Genomic DNA, 19,672 nt, shown 5'->3' on the forward strand with positions numbered 1-19,672 from the left:
AATATTTTATAAAGATTCCTGACTTCGGGTCCCCATGTGACGTGGTTCCCATTTGATTAAATTGCAGTCATATATCCTACCATTGCTACCTCCCAAGTTTGGTGAATATTCGTCATTTTAAAGCCTTGCCAACGCATGGTGGACGCCGGACTATGAATGATCGCAATTGTTCACTTGAGCCTTTGCCTCAGATAAGCTAAAAAAAAAGAGAGAAAAAGAAGAAAGTTGGTACAACCATGGACCCTACGTAGGGTCCATGGTAACCTATAACCAAGGAGGTATCATACACCTCCTTGTTATAACTAAGAAAGCAGAATAGAGTCATTATTTCGTCTTTGGCTGCTGGTGCACCTCGACTGTGGAGATCTCTGGTTGTGGAAGGAGGACTTGCTGATCTTCAGTTTCGATCAGTTGAGTTTCTGTCTCGGGGATCCTACTCAGTAAAGCAGAAAAGGGAGAGTATACAACGATTGCTATGGCAATAGTCCACATTGTCCTGTTGGCGGGAAAAAGACAGAAAAAAATCGCAATACAGTTATGTGTTGTCGGCAGCATCGTACGCTTAAAACATTATTTTACTGTATATGAAGTAATAGTCCACAACCAGGTTGTTATCGTCAGTTAATTGTACACGGGTTGAAATAAAACTGTGACGACGCAGTTCCCTGATTTTTTGACGTTTGAGTATCCAAAGCGATTAAAAATCAAGCTGGATCGCGAACACGGAAATATTTGGGTGGGAACGTGAAGCAAACAAAGGCACAGTGTGCGTTAACGCAATGTGAATGTCGGGAGGAGAGGGGTGACGGTATAGCACTATATAGCACATCATTAGCATTTCACTTCCAGTGCATACTATCGCCAGGCTTTTCCCATGTCACCCAACCTCACGTGTATTAACAACTCAACCTGTAGATAGAGTACAATATGAATACTTTTCAGAAAGAAACCGATAGCCATGTGATAAGTTTCACTTTTTCTAATCATCTAACACTACTTTCAATTAACAAATGCCCCCCCCCCTCCAAAAAAAAAGAAGAAGAAAAAAAAAACATGGACGAAATAGATTATTTAATCGATGCGTTACTAGGGACTTTTCGATTGTGTAGACGGGAACGCCGTTCACGTTGTCCAGCGTTGCTAAATGGCTGCAGTCAACTCATTGCGTCCACCCAGTTATAGACCTAATAACCCATTTCAATTTTCAGTACGCCAGTATTGAGTGCTCACGACGTGAACGTCATGATCTCACAGCTCCGCCCTAAGCCGGCATGAATTTTGCACCCGATATAATTACATTGTTTATAGGTTTTGTATTTTTCACAATATTTCCACTTTTGCTGATTAATACCCTTTTGGAAAATCATGTACTGTAAGCATAGCTTGTGTTAATTCTTTTCCTGTCCGCAGTACTTGTTTACATCCCCACAGTACAATGTGCATCGCATCCCCTCAAAATGACCATAATCTTTTAATCTCATGAAGTTTATAGCGATCTGGTGTCACTTTATTCGTACAATATTTCATAAGACATAATTCATGGTTCGACTTACCACCCCGCTTTCACAAAACAAGAACATGGAGGTCTTACCACTGAAATCCTATTATTCTCACTAATCCCCCGGACAACAGCGACCCTGTAAACAAATCAAGAGGAAGAATAGGTATGTAGGCTACGTTAGAGAATAAACATGCGCATAGGATCGTAAGAAATGGGTTACATTCAAATCAATTCCTTCTTGATACTCTCTATTCACTCCTTGCCAATATTCTAATTTTCAGGCAGCTAGGCTTTTTTTATAAAGTTTACTCGGGAAACCTTAGTAGCGGGAAATGTTCTTGTTATGGTATCGTCCTACAACAATGCGAGGACCCTCCTATTAGTATCAGCACTATTGACCCATCGCGGTGATGCCAGGCACTCATTTTATGTACTGTTAAGTCCACAGCGAGAGGGCAGCTTTTTATCATGGCAGGTTTTACACCACGTTCAGACTGACGTTTTACTTTTACGGATGCTAGCAGGATTCGAACCCAGGGAGACGTATCCATTACAACGCAATGCTCCAACAATGATGAGTTTTCTGGGGCTGTCTGTCTTTTTTTTTAGTTTTTTTTTTCTTTTATTCTGTCCGATCTACAGTATGTCTCAAAAAAAAAAAATACAACCAAATTTTTGCATTGATAACACCCAATATGATTAAACTGTCTAGATGCTACTTCAGGGTCTTAAAATATAACATCTTAGCTCTATTTTGCAGAAAACCCCACTCAATTTGGTTTAGCGGTCACAGAGAAATGTGAAATGTTATAAAGCATGTCATGAGTCTGATTCTTCCAAGTATAGCACTTCGATGCTTTTGTGTGTGAATACAATAGACAGAACTTGGAGGGAAGAGATTCTTGACATCCTCTACAAAATTCTTCATTTCTCTTTGACCACTGAAGCAAATCGAATGGGGTTTTCTGTAGATGTGGGCAATGAGTTATAGTTTCATACCCTGAATTTGTATTGGGATTGATTCACTATTCTTATAGATATCATTGCGGAGGGTCCCGTTGTAATTTTTTTTCTGGGACATACGGTACAGTACGTTTTTATATCCGCCATCGTTTCATATCCAAGTCCACTCGCCAAAAGTACCACAGGTAGCCTCAATTTTTTGCGAAACTTTACTCATAGTTCGGCTGGATGTCAATGGCAAAGGTGGGCCAAACGTTGCTTTGTCGTCTTCACATGTATGTATTATTCTTAAATGATTTTACCCTATTTCGACGATGCTGAATCTGAATCTCAGTGATGTCTGTCTTGTTCTATTGAAGATTTTTAGCTGGATTTACTGGTCAGTTACAGACTGCTGAAACTAAATAGCATTACATTTTACGGTACATACGTGATGGAAGGTGACAATATCACTTGGCGCAATATTCACCTACCTATCATGAAACCGATGCAAAACTGAAAGGAATAGATAGCCGAACCGCCGCTGTGGGCGCCATCGTACCAGACCTCTACGATTTGAAAAACCACCAAAGCCGTCGTCGTGTCTGTAATAGCTAAAAATGTATAAACAGATAAAGCAGCAAACATTGCTAAAAGTACATCCTGCAATTATGGCAAGTTAAAGTGAAGTGCATGTAATAATGGCTGTAAAGGAATCAATGAACTTACATTAACACCTAGGCGCCTATATGATATCAAATATTTGTGCTTAATAATATCATGTATACGCACGTACTTTGCATCGTATTATTTTCTTGTCTTTCAAAATATATGAAGACTATAAAAAAGAAGAATAACTGGCTATTATTTTGATAGCTTTACCATTTTGTCTGGGGATGCTCCTGTTGTACATGGTAGGAAAATGTTTTCATAGTCTCATGTATATCACGTTGTCCCTTCTGAATTGAATGGGCTAATTAACTGTAAAGATGGGGGAAGTGTGTGTGCAAAACTCACCAGTCCCTGCCCCAAGTACGGTCATGGATGGAATAAGATGAATGACATTCTGGCCGAATGGAATCTGGTAGTGAGAAGAACCAAGAAGTTGAAAATGTTTAGGAACTGCAATTCCTTCGATATACTTTACTCCTACATCTGAAATGCAGAAGTACATTCATATGGGTATATATCATATATTATATATATATATATATATATATAATATTCATATTCTGAAGTGGCCATGCATGTAATTCAGTGATACCCTTATCATCATGAAGGTCTCGTCAAACTTTCAAACATCACCGGAGAATCTTGGAATAACTTTGATTAAACCTCCAGGCAAGCACAGAAAGCACGTGGGCTCTTCACAGGAACACCAAAAAGAGTTAGTTTTGTCCTTTTTCATAGTCTTCGAATCATTTCTCTGCATTTAGTGAATCTTAAGATTTACAAGCTTTCAAACAAATCTTGAATTCGTGTGGACGTGAATGTTTATTATCATCGTTATAAAAGTGATAACGATGATGTACTAGTTCAATTAATTTTAGTAAGAACACTGTTTGGGAAACTCTTTCAACTACGCTCAGTTTTTGTTTTAATAAATCATACCGTGAAGACACTTGCCGCCATTAGTAACATCCCAATCATGATTACGAACCATCTGAAAAAAAAAAAGAAAATCGATAGAAATGTAATGAACCATTCAAATAGAATATCGATAGGCCCTACATATTTTAATCAAGCATTCCTAGCTAAGTATCATTGTAAAGTTTGTATGCTGGCTCAATCAGAGACAATACTCTCATAGATTCGAAAATTTTAAATAATAAATTATATTATGAAATTCCTCAAAACTCACGTTGCAACCCATACACTGCAATAATTGTCTATAAACAGTCCTTGCAATTCAGTTCATAAAAGAGTTGAGGACTTCTATAGGCCCTCACTCTAATAGCTCATTATGAATAATGCATTATCATTGCTATTCTTTTTTTTTTTTATTGGTGCCTCTATCTGAAATACAACTACATTTTTTCGATGTTTTTAAAAATGAAAGTTCCCTAGTATTTCCAGCTCTTCTCCACTTTTCATAAAGTTGTTGATTTACACATAATTATTGTCTTACCATGTTGTTACTGTGTAACAGTGGGTTTATCAAGAAGGTGGGTAAAATTAGCCATTTGAAATAAATGTATTCATTTATCAATTTTTCATTCCGCCTTATCTAAAATCAGGGAAGTTGTATAACCAAATCACGATGTAATGTAACTTAGAGTAAAGAATTTCATAATGAAAACATGTTCTGATAATGATATACATATGACACTTGTACATCTAGAAAAATCATTCCTATGAATCCCGCATGTTTTTAAATAACAACGAAAAACCATCAGTAATCATTATAATTCATTATTAAAGCTTTCAGTCAAGGCAATCAAAAAGGTCATGTCGGGTAATTTTCACATTCCTTCTTCATTGCTGATTGATATTGTGATTGCTGATATATTATTCCATGAAAATAAACGCATAAAATGCACTCAATAAAATTAATTGTTAGTCTAAAGGAACTGCGGTTATGAATGCTTAAACGTTGGCTTGATACAAAACCTTTTGCGTTTTCTGCTGAAGAACCCAACGAGAGGGCCGCATATGAGATTGCAGATACTGGCCGGCATGAATGCTATACCTGATTAAAAAGTGCAAGAAAAACAAAAATGCATTATTTATTACAATTATTGTATGCACACGCGAGCGCGCACAATGGCTTACGTACATACACTCACAGCAATGTGTGTTAGAAAATACACAAATGTGATTGTGGTTAAATATGCTTATACTAGTACTATTTAACATCTCTATGACCATTCTCAATGACAGGCAGTACAACAATTTAATGTTCATTAGAAGTTTTCCAAAAGCAGTCTTGAGTACCGTCGAGGATTTTTATCGGCATATTTTGCCCAAGACAAGGAATGATAGATTCCCTTGACGCACTTGAAAGCCCTAAATACATGGAAACAGAGACACACTTTGCTGTGATGAAATAATACATAATGTTATAACAATCTGTTTTATTCGATGAATCCTTGATTCTGGTTGGTTGATTCGCCGGAGCGAATTCAATTATTGCCAACGCGCAGCTCCATAATTACCCAAACGTATTTATAGTGCCAAACAGTCCTTATAGCACCAAAACTTTTCTCTCGTTGGTACACGTATGGGGTATGAACGAGGACGTATGTGCATATACTTTAAGTGTTCATGATGCTCATGATGTACACCCATGACGTCTTATTGTCACAGCATTACCTACCGACTTTCCACTCTGGCACATCAAGTTCTGTTCGCAAGTAGATTGGTAAAGTAGCCGCCACCGCAGACTCCCCAACAAGCACAACAATATTTGCGCCTGCGCAAGCTCGTGGTTACGAACAGAGTCCAATTTGAAGGAACAGAAAAAAAAATAAGAAGAAAAAAAAAAGATACACAATCAGGTCATGTGATGGAATATTATCTCTTTACATTTATCTTTTTTTTTATTATTGTTAAACACCATGGCGAATTTTCACCAAATTGTAAGGCTCATGAGTCCAACACTAGAAAAACAAGGCCCACGAGTTCGACACTCATTATATCACGGGCCTTTATGTTCTCATTGGCCTTTTCGGCCCAGCATTGAGCTCGTGAGCATTGTATCGGACTTATTGGCCTTATTTGCCTAGTATCAGACTCGTGGGAGTTGTTTGCACACTGTCAGACTCATTGGCCTTTTCGCCTAAAGTATCGAGCTCATGGCCTGTATGACTCGTGGGCCGTGTGACTCGTGGACCCTTTTTGAAATGTCGAACTCGTGGGCTGTATGACTCATGGATGTCGGTCTCGTGTGAAGATTCTCTATAGATTGGCGACTGCACTTTCATGATTGCATGATACTGCAGATCCAGGGGTGGACCTGGGATTAAATTTCCATATTTTCATCTCCTTCTTAAAAACGCATGATCACTTGAAATTGGCACCAATCTTTGCTGGGTATTTTTTTCTTTAGGGAAATAGAATACAAACTAACATTGCACAAATGGGAAGCCATTCCTCACTTGGAGGCCCCCAATTGCAAAGAACAAAGAATCGTACAACCAAAAAAAAAAAAAAAAATCTTCTATAAAACGACAAATGTTCGGGTTAAATACATCAGTAAATACGATTTTTGTAAGTTTGTTTTAGGAGGATTAGGAGGTGGTCCCCTTGGGGCTAAGAACAAATGTGAGGCCATTTTTCAAGGGAGTCAAGGGAGAGCTTATTACCTGACACTAGAAGTGTGTATGGATTTCTGGCGATGTGAAGTGCAGAATGCTTCTCTCGTTTGGAGCCCAATGCAACGTCTCGAGGAATGACGAGTGGGAAAATGGCTGCAAAGATGAAAAGTTGCTCTTCGTGAAACTTACCTTTCATCAATTTGCCTATTTTAAAGTCATAACCATTATTTGAAATCAATCATAGTTCCGTCGATCACGGTCCTGTTTCTTCCCGGTTTTCGGGATAGAACCAGTTTCCAAATTGAATGATTGCACATTATCAACGAGTCATGGGAAAGTGAAAACTTACCTAAGATAAGTAGGGTGATCCCAGCAAGAATGAGAAAAGGTGAAGCTTGGCCGGCAAAGTCATACAGTATCGAACCAAAAGGTGGACCGACTATACGGGAGAATATTGATAAATCGATAACATATGAAGTTATAGCAACAGTCTGTACAAAATAACTAACCACCCGTCTCCATCTAGTAGCTCTAGTAGCTAGTAGCTCTTTGATCATTCCTCATTTAATTTCATAAATTACATACTTAAACTATCTAGAGAGAATTTAAACAAATAAAATTAGTATCGCACTAATTTCAATGGTGGAATTCGAACAATACAAAATTATTTTTGTTCTACAGAACATTAGAAAACGCTAAATTCTAATCTACAGAGGGGAACGTGTTTAGAACGTAAAAAAAAAACATGAACAACTTGGAAAGCATAATATTAATGGGAAGATATTAGTAACCCAGCCAAAATCGCTGAAACGTTTACTTTTTTTCCCAACCATTGGTCCTGAATTAGCTTTCAAACAACGTTATGATAACAAACTTTTTTTTACACAATATCTCTTCAACCCAATCCAAATACAATGTGGTTCATCCCAACAGAATAATATGGCATTTTTAAATAGTAAAAACTTTACAATCTAAAAAGTTCACAGGAAATGATGGCTTTAGCACTGAACTTTTAAAGTAGATAATTCATAAAGTAGTTTTGCTTGTCAAGAACTCTTTAATATATCTCTTTCCACTGGAAGTTGTCCTGATTTATCACAATTAGCGATGATAATTCTAATTTAGAACAAAATGATCCTACCCAAGTTACAAATAATCGTTATATTTCTCTTTCGACGTATCAAAAATATTGGAAAAATTGTTTAAAAAGATTGAATTCTGTTTTTGTCATTTAATAAAATTGTCAAAGCAGATCAATTAAGCTTCAGGGAAAACAGTCTCTGACGATTTTGCTATAACTAACTGCTACACCATCATGACCATATAGAAACTTATTGCTTAAGTTATGGACCTTAAAGGCATAGTTTACCATTTGCAGATGAAACAAAAACTCAGCTTTAGTACTTTAATATAGTTCTAAAATGTGAGCTAGGGATAGAAACAACCACTGTAAAAATTTGAATCCGTACAATCGATGTTGAGTATCGTTAAATATACAAAATGTGAACAATAGTTATAATAAAAATGTTTCCAGACTAAACCGTCTACAGTTACGGTTTATTGAGAAAAAATAATACAGATATCTCCTTATGTTTTAGGCCTTATCACAACAATTTTATATGATAGGATGTTTTGTGTCATAACAGACCTACACATACGCATTAAATATAGTATCTTGAATTTTTTCAAATCACTGTTCCCAAAGGTAAACTGGACCTTTAAAGCTTACAGACCGGACCGTAACGCTTCTCCATAGAATTTATAAGCAAGGGATACGGGACGTTGCTTGGTCATAGATCAAAAGCTAGCTCTCAATTCAACAATTAACAATACGTTTCTATTTATGATGTCAAACCTGTAATGTCCCTTATAGATAGCGCAGATCCACAGGCAGTCAGGGCGCTGTTCTAGGATCATTTTTTATGAACTCTTCTTCAATTTTGTTGTGTATCTTATTCGCAAATTACACCATCGTTCTGCATTGTGATGAAATTTTAAATAATCAATATTATGAATTCAGGATTGAGAAATGTTTTGTTATGGTTCAAATGTAATACAACTTTCTTTAAACATAAGGAAAACTTATCTGGCGCATTTCCAAACTACTCGTAGAAAATGTAGATTTACTTTAACTCTACCATTGATAACCTCTAATTAGATAATACAGAATTGATAAATTTCTTGGTACACTGTTAAAAATAGACAAGGATCCTGGCGCGATCTTGCACGCTGCATGTTGCCCGATTAAACTCTATTTCGATTCACTCTAAACACTGAAATGGCCAGTTACGTAAGCCAGACACTCACTTAGATTACCCCCGGCGAAACAGCTTGTGAGTATGCCAAACACCAATCCTTTTGCGTCTTTGTCGTGGTCGTATAGAAGCGAAAGATATGCAATTCCTGCAAAATATGGGGTGAATGAAGCAACATTAATCAGAATATCCAAATGTTCCTGTAAACATCAAAATAGACCTTGAATGTTGAAGAAAAATACAGTTAATGCATGTTTGCCCTTGAAGTTATTTCTGTTTCTCTGTCATCGGCACTCTTCCTTCTTTAAAGGGATTGTACAGTTTCGGTTGAGACCTAACTTCAGATTTTTTAACATTTTTTGGTGAGATAATGAAAAAATGTTATGAAATATGAAAGAGCATGTAATTTAAAGAGAAATCCAGCGTTCATTTGATTAGATTTGGTTTTGAAATGGCTGAGATATCAAAAAAGAGCGATCCTAATAAAAGGTGGAACCAAGCTTTTATTACGATCGCTTTGTTTTACTTTGTTTTTGGGTACCTCAGCCATACCAATACCGATTTTCATCAAATAAACTTTGAATTCCTCGTAGAATGGTATCCTCTGTACTATTTCATAAGTGGTTTCCTGTATCTCGAAAAGAAATTAAAAGCCAAATTCTCCTGTCCACCAATACTAAACTATCCCTTTAAGGCATAAATTAATTTCAAACCTAATTACAGTTTAACTAAAACTGTAAGTAACTGATTTACAAGGCTTTAGATGCTGTCTTTTCAGGACAATTGCATACTATGAGTATCAATTCATAAAAGACATCTTTCACGTTCTAAGATTGTCCATTTAATAACGTTTAAATCCTCCAGCAGTATTTTTATGAATTAGCACTGATGCTCAACTTCTTCAGGTAATTAGCTCATAAGTATATTATCTTGGAACTGAAAAGACGAGTCAATGTAAAACAGAAAAGAACTTTACTTTTTCATGTCTTACTATTTTACATGAATTTATTATTTGTATTTCAAGAAGTCTTGTGTAATTTTTCAAAATTTCTATAGGAACATCATTCAAAATGATCGAAAAGGCAGTATTGCCAATAACTCCAGTCTAACGATTCGTCGTGCTCATAAGAAATGTGTACATAGTATGCATTTCTTATGAGCACTTATGCTCTTATGAGCAAAGCGGAGGAAAACATTAGCAACTGCTATAACCTCTATGAAAGTGTTTGTTAAAAATCATTATCAGAAAAGAGAGGTCTAAGAAAGACTGTAGAGACGTGAGCCACTCTGTCATTTATACTGAATTCGATCATGGTATTTACTGTCAAATATCGTTTTAGTGAATGACTGTGTGTGTACGTATCACAACCAGTGTGATATGTATCATTCATTATTCATATACTAATACCCTGTGATCATCTGTGCATTGCTGACATTTTAAACTATCAATTTCTTTTACTATCAAATCCGTTTTACATGGTCAGATTTGTCCAAGTGCCAGCAATTCAAAATGTAAAGTGCATCAAGTTAGAAAATTTTGAACCTGTGTAATTAAGTAATTATGTCATGTGATAACGGGAATCAGCTGTTGACTTGAAAGAAAAATATAACCTGATAACAGTACAGAATATAAAAAAAAAAAGAAATAAGGAAAAAAAAACACACGATGAATTACCCGCGACTTCAACACCGATTCCACCAACGCCATGCAGAAAACGAGCCAGGAAAAGGAAGGGCATGTTGTGGGCAAACGCAAATCCTGAATCGAATTAATATCATAACATTGAATTAAAAAAGAATCTTTAAAACAAGAGGAAAGAGAGAGTGGAGATATAATCTTCTTGTTTTTCTATAAATCGGGTAATATTGGGTCGAAGGATTTTGACATGACGCGTATGAATCAAATTTCATATTCCATCATGTTACTATCATAATGACCACACATTGATACTCCTTCATTACGTTTTATAATTTGCAAAAGTAAAAGTAATGTGTACAACACAGACAATGATATAATTATACAAGCAACACTTACCTAAACATGATAACATCAGTAGTGCAGTGGAGACTATAAAAGGAATAAATAGCCCGATTCTGTGTAGTGAGATCAAAATACAGTATCTCTGAGAAATCATCAAGCAATATCAACTTGGTTGTAATCTAACCTTCAAAGTAAAATAATCCCCTCTCTGAAATCAGTGTGAAATCCAAAACGTTAGGTAACACCAGAAGCTTTTAGAAAAATGGCACGATCATCATGATCATTTTAAAACGATATCCCCTAAACCCTAAAATCCATTACAGATTTTGAAAAATCAAAATCTGTGTTTAGAACTTATCATTTAATAGTTACATTTATTCTTTTACGATTTATGTTTTTATATACGCGCATAAGGAGTTATGGTCCTATCTGAATATGATTATCATTACTTTTGTTATTACTGTACTATTACTTCATTTAGATTAGACTAAATGAAGTCACAGAAACCACGTTCCCATAGGTTGGTGTTGTATTCTCTTACTGAATTTGTTACTATTTATTGATCCCTAAGGGAAAGCAAATAGTAATGTTATTAAAAGATAAAAGTTTTTTAATTGCTACTCTCTAACAAATGACAAATCAACATTCTGGATGTTGTCAATCGTCAAACCTGTAAATGCGAAATTAACAATTATCAAAATGTTCCATTACCATTCAGATAAGAAATGAAATAGTGAATATAACATTTTCAGCGTCGACTTTAACATTTACAAAAACTTATAAAGATTGTTTTCTTAACTGTTCGATTTACCATTTAATTTTTTTTTTGAAAAGTTTACAGTTCGTATTCATTTTTAAGTTTGACACAAGTTTTAGAAAAAAAAGCTCCTGTTTGTCTCTCATATTACTGGGAAATCAGTTAAATATTTTCTTTGATTTTGTGTAGATTTGGCAAATTTAGCCCGTTCCCTACTGAATTCTGAAATGCTCATATAGGCTTATTACGCAGGGCACCAGGTTCCCGTACAGAACGGTTTAAACAGGTCCATCTAATTTTCTCCAATGTGAGATACGAAGTGACATTCAGAGCTTTCGTTGCGATCGTTACAAAATGATTACCAGATCATAACCCACTTGTTAAACAAATATATGCGTCGCACGAAGACGGAGATACCTACACGATATCCATTATCAGTTAATTGTGAAGTTTAAATTAATTCATGAGAACTTGAAAACTTTGGAATCTTCTTGTTTTGAAATGCTTACCTTGAACTTGTTGAAAGAAATCAATAGAAGAATGATTCAGTGCAGTCCGAGGTAATATCCAAATTAATATCATAATGTTAAAAAAAATGTTCAGTTATGTTTATATTCATAATGGCAAAGACATTCGAAACTCCCTATAACTATAGCGAACTAGATCAGAGTACGACCAGAAGAGCAATAGCTGAGACCATTTCCCTGTGCTTGTTAAGGGATATTCTGATATTCCTTACGCTCGAGTAGTTCTGTCTGAAGCAATCCAGACAGGAGCAGAACTCTTTGCCAGCTTAAAGGGGCATTCCGGACGATTTTCAAAATTTCACATCATGTAGTACATAAGTCGACAGCTCCATGTATAGATTTATGGAATTTATTGTGGTCCTTGAGTAGAGAAACCAATACTCTGAAAAATCTTGAACAAATTACACCGATCAGTGTTGATGACATAGGAGCCTCAGATGACATAGGACATTTCAGAAATGTCAGTGTAATTCCATTACAATACCGCTTGCTTAACAATTTCACCTGTGTAGAATCTATGCATGCCTTCTTTTTATCTGCTTCCTCGAGCCCCAACTCATGCATTCTTATGGTGAGGCTGCCATGTCATCATCCTTGTTCATTGCAATTTGTTAAAAATTTTGAAAACATTCTTATTCCTCATCCTAATCACTATGAATTCTGAAACTCTGTACTCAGTATAAGTGATTTATAGTTGTTCAAATATAAAATTCTGAAAATCATCTGGAGGTGTCCTTTTATAGATCGTATCCATCATAATGCAGAACGAGCCATTCAGGACTTTTCAAAGCAATAGACTCTTTTCCCGCAAATTGACAGGCCAAGGTAGAAGGCGTCGGTGCTCTGTTGAAATGGTGTTCACTGTCTGAAGGGTTACAATTCGTTATTCCGAAGGTTCGTTATTCCGAAGGTTAAGTTGAAGAATTTTTATATTCCACAAATCAGTTATAACAGTCACAACCATTTATTTAAATTCTATGCAAAAAAAAAAAAAAAAAAAAAAAAAAGGTTTGGGTCAAATATTCCCATGTGGTACTTCAAGAACAGAAGTTAAAAATGTGATTGTAGCATTTTGAGTAATGTAATGGGTTACGAGATTTTTCTGTTTGATGATTGACTGTTCTGGTACACACAGGGATCATTACTATTTCCATACTTTCTAGAATAATTAAGAATAAAAAAAAATGACAGGCTTTAGTAGGTCAATTTATTCGTTCAGAACTCCTCAACATAACAGTTCACAGATTTCAGTGAAGTCTGACTTGGGTAGAAAAGGCAGATCTTAAGCTGCAAAATGGTTACATAAATTGCCGAGGACTAGATTGTGAGGAAAGAGTCCGATTGTGCCTTACCAGCATGGGGACACAACCACAGTAGCCAGGGATCGAATAGGAACCTAATGAGTGATCTGACACCTGGAGTACTTACTTGTCGATCAGCAAACTGCATGGCAGGGTAAGTACCAGTCGGGTCAGAAATTTGACAGAGAGGATTATTCCCGTGTTCCTGTTGATCGCGTTTTCACAGCTGGACAGTGTTTTGTTTTTAGTAGCGTAGATGTCCCTGAGAAGGCTCAAGCAGCTACCGTTACCAACCTCCCCGACCTCGTCGAGGAACGTCATCGAGTGCGACCACGTGTTGGTGCTGAAGTCTGTGACATAGTTTGTCGAATTCCCCTTGTCGTCAACGTATGTACGGAACGTCCGGTGACAGCCCGAGATATTCACCCGCATTTGAAAGAGGGAAGCGCGTTTTTGGCAGATATCTCTCAGAACTTCTGGAACCAGGGGAACTATACGGTTTAAGACAAAATCACATCGTGCTTGTGGTGTCTTCTGTTTGTCTGCTAGCCGTTACTACGTTCAACGTAATCTTTTATGCCACAATTGAAATCAAAGTATTGTAAAAGATATAAAAAGAACACGTATTTATCATATTACATTCGTCTTCAAAGGCAAAAGCCAGGGAAAAGGCCAGGCAAAATAGTTAAAGATACTAATCATTACGCATGGATCCAAGCGTAAATGGATTCTCTTTTGGTTTTTGGAAGGCTGACAGACTTATAGTGCTCATAGTTTATCCTAGCTCCCCAAGAAAATATTGTAAAGAAATCAAAAGGATCCAACTAGAGAATACGGCAGTCTTGATGGGTGGAGGGCAAAATATGTTTGTCTGAATTTGTGGCGAGTTGCTCAAAATTGGGTGTATTATCTTTGATAATGAATGTTCTGCAAATAAATCTATAAACTTTTCTCAGGTTCGATGGTCTACTGCAAAGGGAAACAAAAATAATTTGTATTATTACTTTTATGTTGAAAGTATTCAATTCGCAATGAAATCACATCTAGTAGGAGCTTGTGAAAATCTTCTCTACCACGTGTGGTCTAAAGCATCGTCTACCCATGGTATCACCTTTAGAAGTAGAATTGGGTTTCGAAGAGGGTCGTGTCATTATTGCTGGCCGACATCGTTATTTATCCATTAAAACAGATGGATAAGGACTCAGTATAGGTGAAAGTGCTTATTTCAGGATATGCTATACTATCGTGGGATTAGAACCATGAGCCCAGTTTTTAAGAGTCAGGGGTCTTAACCACTACACCACACTCCTCCCATACTCCCAGAAGAGATGGTGAACTTACCGACGACCGTCATCAACACCTGGGAGTCGGTGAGCAGGACGAAGATTACGATGCTGGCCAAGGAGCGGCGTCTCTTCGCATCACCGTTTGGGTCTGGGACGCTGGCCGACGCCGTGCTCTCCGAAGGTTGACTAGCCATGGCAGCACCGATCCCGTCTGCCCAGATGTCCTCCTTCTGTCACTTCATTCCCTGCTCAGATATTTGATCTTGGCCTTTAACACACACACATAAACCCACATATAAAGAGAAAAGCAATATAGAGGAATGTGATGTGACAAAAAGAAATATGTTTCAAGCCAGTGACAATCTTGATATTGAATACCATACATTTGAATACATATACACATTTGCATATTATTTCTATGTCTGTCTTTCATTCTTGTAAAGACCCATATTACACAATCTATGCATTTTCACACAAAGATACTTCAACCTGGTATGATCAGCTGGAGTAAGAATAATAATGTTCACAGATTTTCAGATCCAATACTTTGTTTTTTTCATTTTCCTCCTTTGTAATACCGCTACTCACGTAAACTACTTGCACTTTGGTCATGCGAAATCTTTTATTTGTTTAGTTCATTCATTTTATTTATTCACAGTACTAACATCAGCCACAGCTGTTTTTCAGTTAGTCCGTGCAATGAAAATAAGTATACATAACATGATACATCATCATCGATACAAAGCAAATAAAAACTACATAAAATTACACAAATTAATTTACATATCATAGGCAAGACACAAAATAGGCAAGACTATCACTTTAAAAAAATGGGTGCTGTTCGTTATTCCGAAGGTTCGATATTCCGAAGGTTCGTTAATCCGAAACACCAAATTCCCTATACCTAGAGGTTCGTTAATCCGAAAATGAAAAAGGGTTCGTTAATCCGAACATTTGTGGCCTTATTCCGAAGGTTCGTTATTCCGAAGATTTGTTCATCCGAAAATGAAACTCGGAAAAACGAACCTTCGGAATAAAGAATCTTCGGACTGAAGAGCCTTCGGAATAACGAACCTTCGGAATAACGAGCTGTAACCAAAAAAATACATTTCCATTAAAACTTAAAAACTTAAATATCTTAAAATAACTAATTCATGGCGAACAATTAGGTAAAACTCAAAGTTATGTTTTGTCTCTTAATGACTGTTAATTGAATAACAGATTTTAGGTTACTATGGGGGGGGGGGGGGAGCAAAATTTAGATCGGTCCGGAGTTTTGCATTGACTCCAGCCAATGTGTTTCTATAATTGTACGCCCGTGTTTCTGCCTCAAGGTGATCAACAGACACCCAGGTGTCATCTTAAAAAAAACAAAAAAACACGAAACAACAACATTATTTTCCTAGACTAACATATTGTATAGTGTGTACATGGCTGTTGTTATCAATTTACTGGGGCCATCTCATATGTCCATACTGATACTTTATTATGCATTTTGTTATTTGGCATGCAAAAGTGAGAGCCATGTGAAATGTTTACCAGTAAATATGACGAGTTTGTTCGCAAAAACCGATAAGTCCATTTTTGAAGATTTTGAAGTACGGTCTCTGTCATAAAGTACAAAAGAATACCTTTTAAATGATATATTGGTCACTACATGTAAAGGTACATTTTTGAAGTTATGGTCAAAAGAAGCAAACATTTTCTTATTATTCTCTATATTTTTCTTGACCTTTAATCGCAAATATCTCCATTTGGCAAATGTGGACTTATCGGTTTTTGCGAAAAAACTCTTCATTTATGTCTCACATTATTTGATACGATTGTACCTATAACTTTTGTTCATATTATACATAATGTATATATAAATATATATATATATATATATATATATATATATATATATATATATACATACATACATACATACATACATACATAATATGAAGCTAAGTTAGAGTCTGCTCTTTAAGAATCTGCCGTTAACTTGAAATCCATGCCTGGCGACTTTTTGTTGGTTTTGTGACGCAGGTCACATACTACATTGCATCAAATATATTTCACAATGCGCGTACATGTGTGCACGTGGAATACAGCACAAACTTTGCAGCTTCAAAGGTACTCCGTTAAGTGGTTAATACACGTATAGCTTTCCTTTTTTTTTTTTTTTTTTTGATTTGACGGGATCTTAGCTGGATTTCGTGGGTTGATTTTTGTTCAACATGCATCAGATTATAGGATTGTCATTACACACGGACTTTACGGTGAGATAAAAGTGATATTAACATCTATATGTTATTTCATTGTGGAAAAACGACATAAATTTGAAATTGAACGTAATACAAAACCATAAAAACTTCCTAGACCGTTTCAGTGAAACCAGGCACAAATAAAGAAAAAAATTCCTGCCAAGTGTCCAGAAAAAAAAAAATTGAACAATACATTTTCAAAGAGGGAATCAAAATGTAAAAACTGGCCCCCAATGGGATCCCGGACTGGCCCTGGATCTACCCTTAATATAAAAAGGAAAAATGGCAACCATTTCAACGAATTGAGATCTTTTTTTTTTCTTTCTTTATGGATGCCAACTGCCAAGTTTGTGTTTGATGAAAATCCTCTCGTTGGGTTTTTGATTAAGAAGCGGAAAACGTATTTTTTACGCACGACGCTGGATGATTCGAATTCAAATTCAAATTCAAACTTTATTTTCACTTTTTTTTTCAACAGAATGTACAAAGAAATATGAAAAAAATTGACATACGTGTTGTTGAGAATATATAGCCAGTCGAATGAATGATCCTAATAGCTCACTTGAGCCTTTGGGCTGAGAGAAAAGGAAGTGAGTTCTTGTAGACATATTAACTTGACAATCGGAGTTCCGTTCTTTCAGCCATCATGCGGAATAAAATATTGAATACGGTAAACTATAAATACCATAAAGGCATGATATGGTATGTACACAAGGCCATAAATCACCCATGTCAAGTCTTATTTCAAATGGAAGCCTGACTTTACATGTAAGGTTTCCTGGAGGGAATCTTATAATTTTCATTCAAAAATAATTGACAAAGTATCTATTTCAAATGATAAGACTTTAGCTATTTTGCAGCAACAAGCGATGCTGTCGTTATAGTTGATTCTCCTTTGTGTTAAGAATCCGATGCTTTTGAAACCTGAGACCCAGAAAAAAAAAAAATATGTCTCGACAAAAGAAAGCAACAAAAAGAACGAAATACTTCGAGAAACGACTTAAAAAAACATACCACAATCCCTTTCTTAGCTCAGAATCTCACTGAAGAACAAGCCTGCAATGACTCTTGTACATTACCTTTGCGTTCTTTTTATCCGCTCACGACGGCAAAATGTCTCCGTGGGACAGAGTTGCGTTATAAATTGTTATTCACTTACATAGCCGTGGTGAAAGGTGCACATTGCGAGGCTAGGTTGAGGGATTGAGCATTCTTGGGGATTCGATGTCTTTATGCATAGCTTTTGAATCGCGACGGACTTCAGCCTCGTCGAGACTTCAAGCATCATTCTTCTTTATTTTGATGTATCGGTCCAACAGAGATGTACAAAAAGAGAATTTCTTTTCATTGTGCGAGTTCACCCATGAATAGCAAGAGAACCCACTACAAGGAGTAACACAAGGTAAGACGAAACATTCCCATTTAAAGGCCGTGTCACACCTTTCCGGGTAAGCTACGCCACTGTACGCGGGCTTGTTGCGAGGAGGGATTTTCCAGCACGCAGGACAAGAATGTTTGCGAGTTACGCACTTGTTTCTTACCTGCTAGACGCGTGCTACTTACCTTCTACTTGCGTGTATTCCGTGTGACCTGCGTGAGAAACCGATCCGTTTTCTGTTACGAGCGACTTACGGGTACTGAGAAGTACCTGCGTTGGAGCTGCCTGCGAGGTGCTGCCGGTAAGGGTCTCCTACTGGTGTTCTGTGTGTACCTCTGCGAGCGAACCCCCACGTCTCACTCGGAACAAGTTTTAAGCATGCTCAAGGCCTTGTCATGCCGTATCTGGGGAAGTTTTGTGCCTTGACTTGCGCGGAAACAAAGTTGCTACCCGGAGCCTTCCGCAGTTGGTCCGCACCAGACAGTACCTAGCGCGGCGGCGTAACTCGCCTGTAGTTGCCCGGAGGTGCGTACGCAAGTCCGATTTAACCGAAGCCAAGTTTTGAACATGACAAAAACTTTTTCCGGGTGAGTCGCGGGGATACCCGGAGAGGTCCACGTAGAGCGCCAGTAGGAAGCCCTTAGCGGCAGCACCTGGCAGGCAACTCCCACGCAGGTACTTCGCAGTCCCCGTATGCAGCCAAGATAATGACATTCTGTGGGTCTTCTGCCATTCCTTAGAGGAATTCCTTCACTGAGTTGTCAGCCCCCACGCTCCTGGCACACAGTTCACACAGTATACCCGCAAGTTGAATTTAAATACAACGCGTCCAACAAGTAAGACACATGCACTGACTCGCCCAAGTCCTTGTCCGCCCTCAGAAATTGTCCGTTATTGCTGGAAAATCCCTACACGCAACAAGCCCGTGTAGCTTAATTGCCAGGAAAGGTGTGACAGGGCCTAAACATGGTTGCGGGTAAAAAGATTTGCGTGCGCACCTCCGGGCGACTACGGGTGAGATGCGTGCTGGGTACTGTCATGTGCGGGTCATCTGCGGGGACCACCGGGTAGTGAAAATTGTTTTTCGCAAGTCGCACGCAAGGCTTGCCGGGAAAGGTGTGACACGGCCTTTATCTAGATATAATTATGCTGTCCTAAATCAGTGCCCATGCACCAAGAACTCTTATAAGGGAGGCTGCATCGCTTTGCCCCAGGGTCTGGAGCAAAAGGGAATATTCA

The 19,672-nt window shown here is 37.3% G+C and overlaps 1 protein-coding gene across 1 annotated transcript; it reads right to left on the reverse strand.

The window, feature by feature from the left end:
- Nucleotides 1–253: 253 nt before the first annotated feature.
- Nucleotides 254–18,210, reverse strand: LOC140242780 (chromaffin granule amine transporter-like). Its single transcript, XM_072322539.1, has 15 exons — nucleotides 18,135–18,210; nucleotides 14,862–15,074; nucleotides 13,648–14,011; nucleotides 10,990–11,048; nucleotides 10,630–10,713; nucleotides 9,007–9,102; nucleotides 7,049–7,138; nucleotides 6,748–6,852; nucleotides 5,760–5,855; nucleotides 5,054–5,132; nucleotides 4,055–4,106; nucleotides 3,461–3,524; nucleotides 2,938–3,057; nucleotides 1,592–1,637; nucleotides 254–496 (listed from the first exon to the last, which is right to left on the reverse strand). Exons 2-15 carry the CDS (start codon nucleotides 14,998–15,000, stop codon nucleotides 325–327), a joined length of 1,566 nt encoding a protein of 521 aa, XP_072178640.1. The 5' UTR covers nucleotides 15,001–15,074; nucleotides 18,135–18,210; the 3' UTR covers nucleotides 254–324.
- Nucleotides 18,211–19,672: the final 1,462 nt, after the last annotated feature.

This window comes from Diadema setosum, chromosome 19, assembly GCF_964275005.1.
Source record: "Diadema setosum chromosome 19, eeDiaSeto1, whole genome shotgun sequence".
NCBI lineage: Eukaryota > Metazoa > Echinodermata > Echinoidea > Diadematoida > Diadematidae > Diadema > Diadema setosum.

Coding starts and splice junctions, on each gene's coding strand:
- LOC140242780 (XM_072322539.1), bottom strand. CDS start 15,000: ATGGCTAGTCAACCTTCGGAGAGCACGGCGTCGGCCAGCGTCCCAGAC. Junction 3,058..3,460: donor CGTACTTGGGGCAGGGACTG/GTGAGTTTTGCA, acceptor ATACATTTTTAG/CTATTACAGACACGACGACG. Junction 497..1,591: donor AGAATAATAGGATTTCAGTG/GTAAGACCTCCA, acceptor TCCCGCCAACAG/GACAATGTGGACTATTGCCA.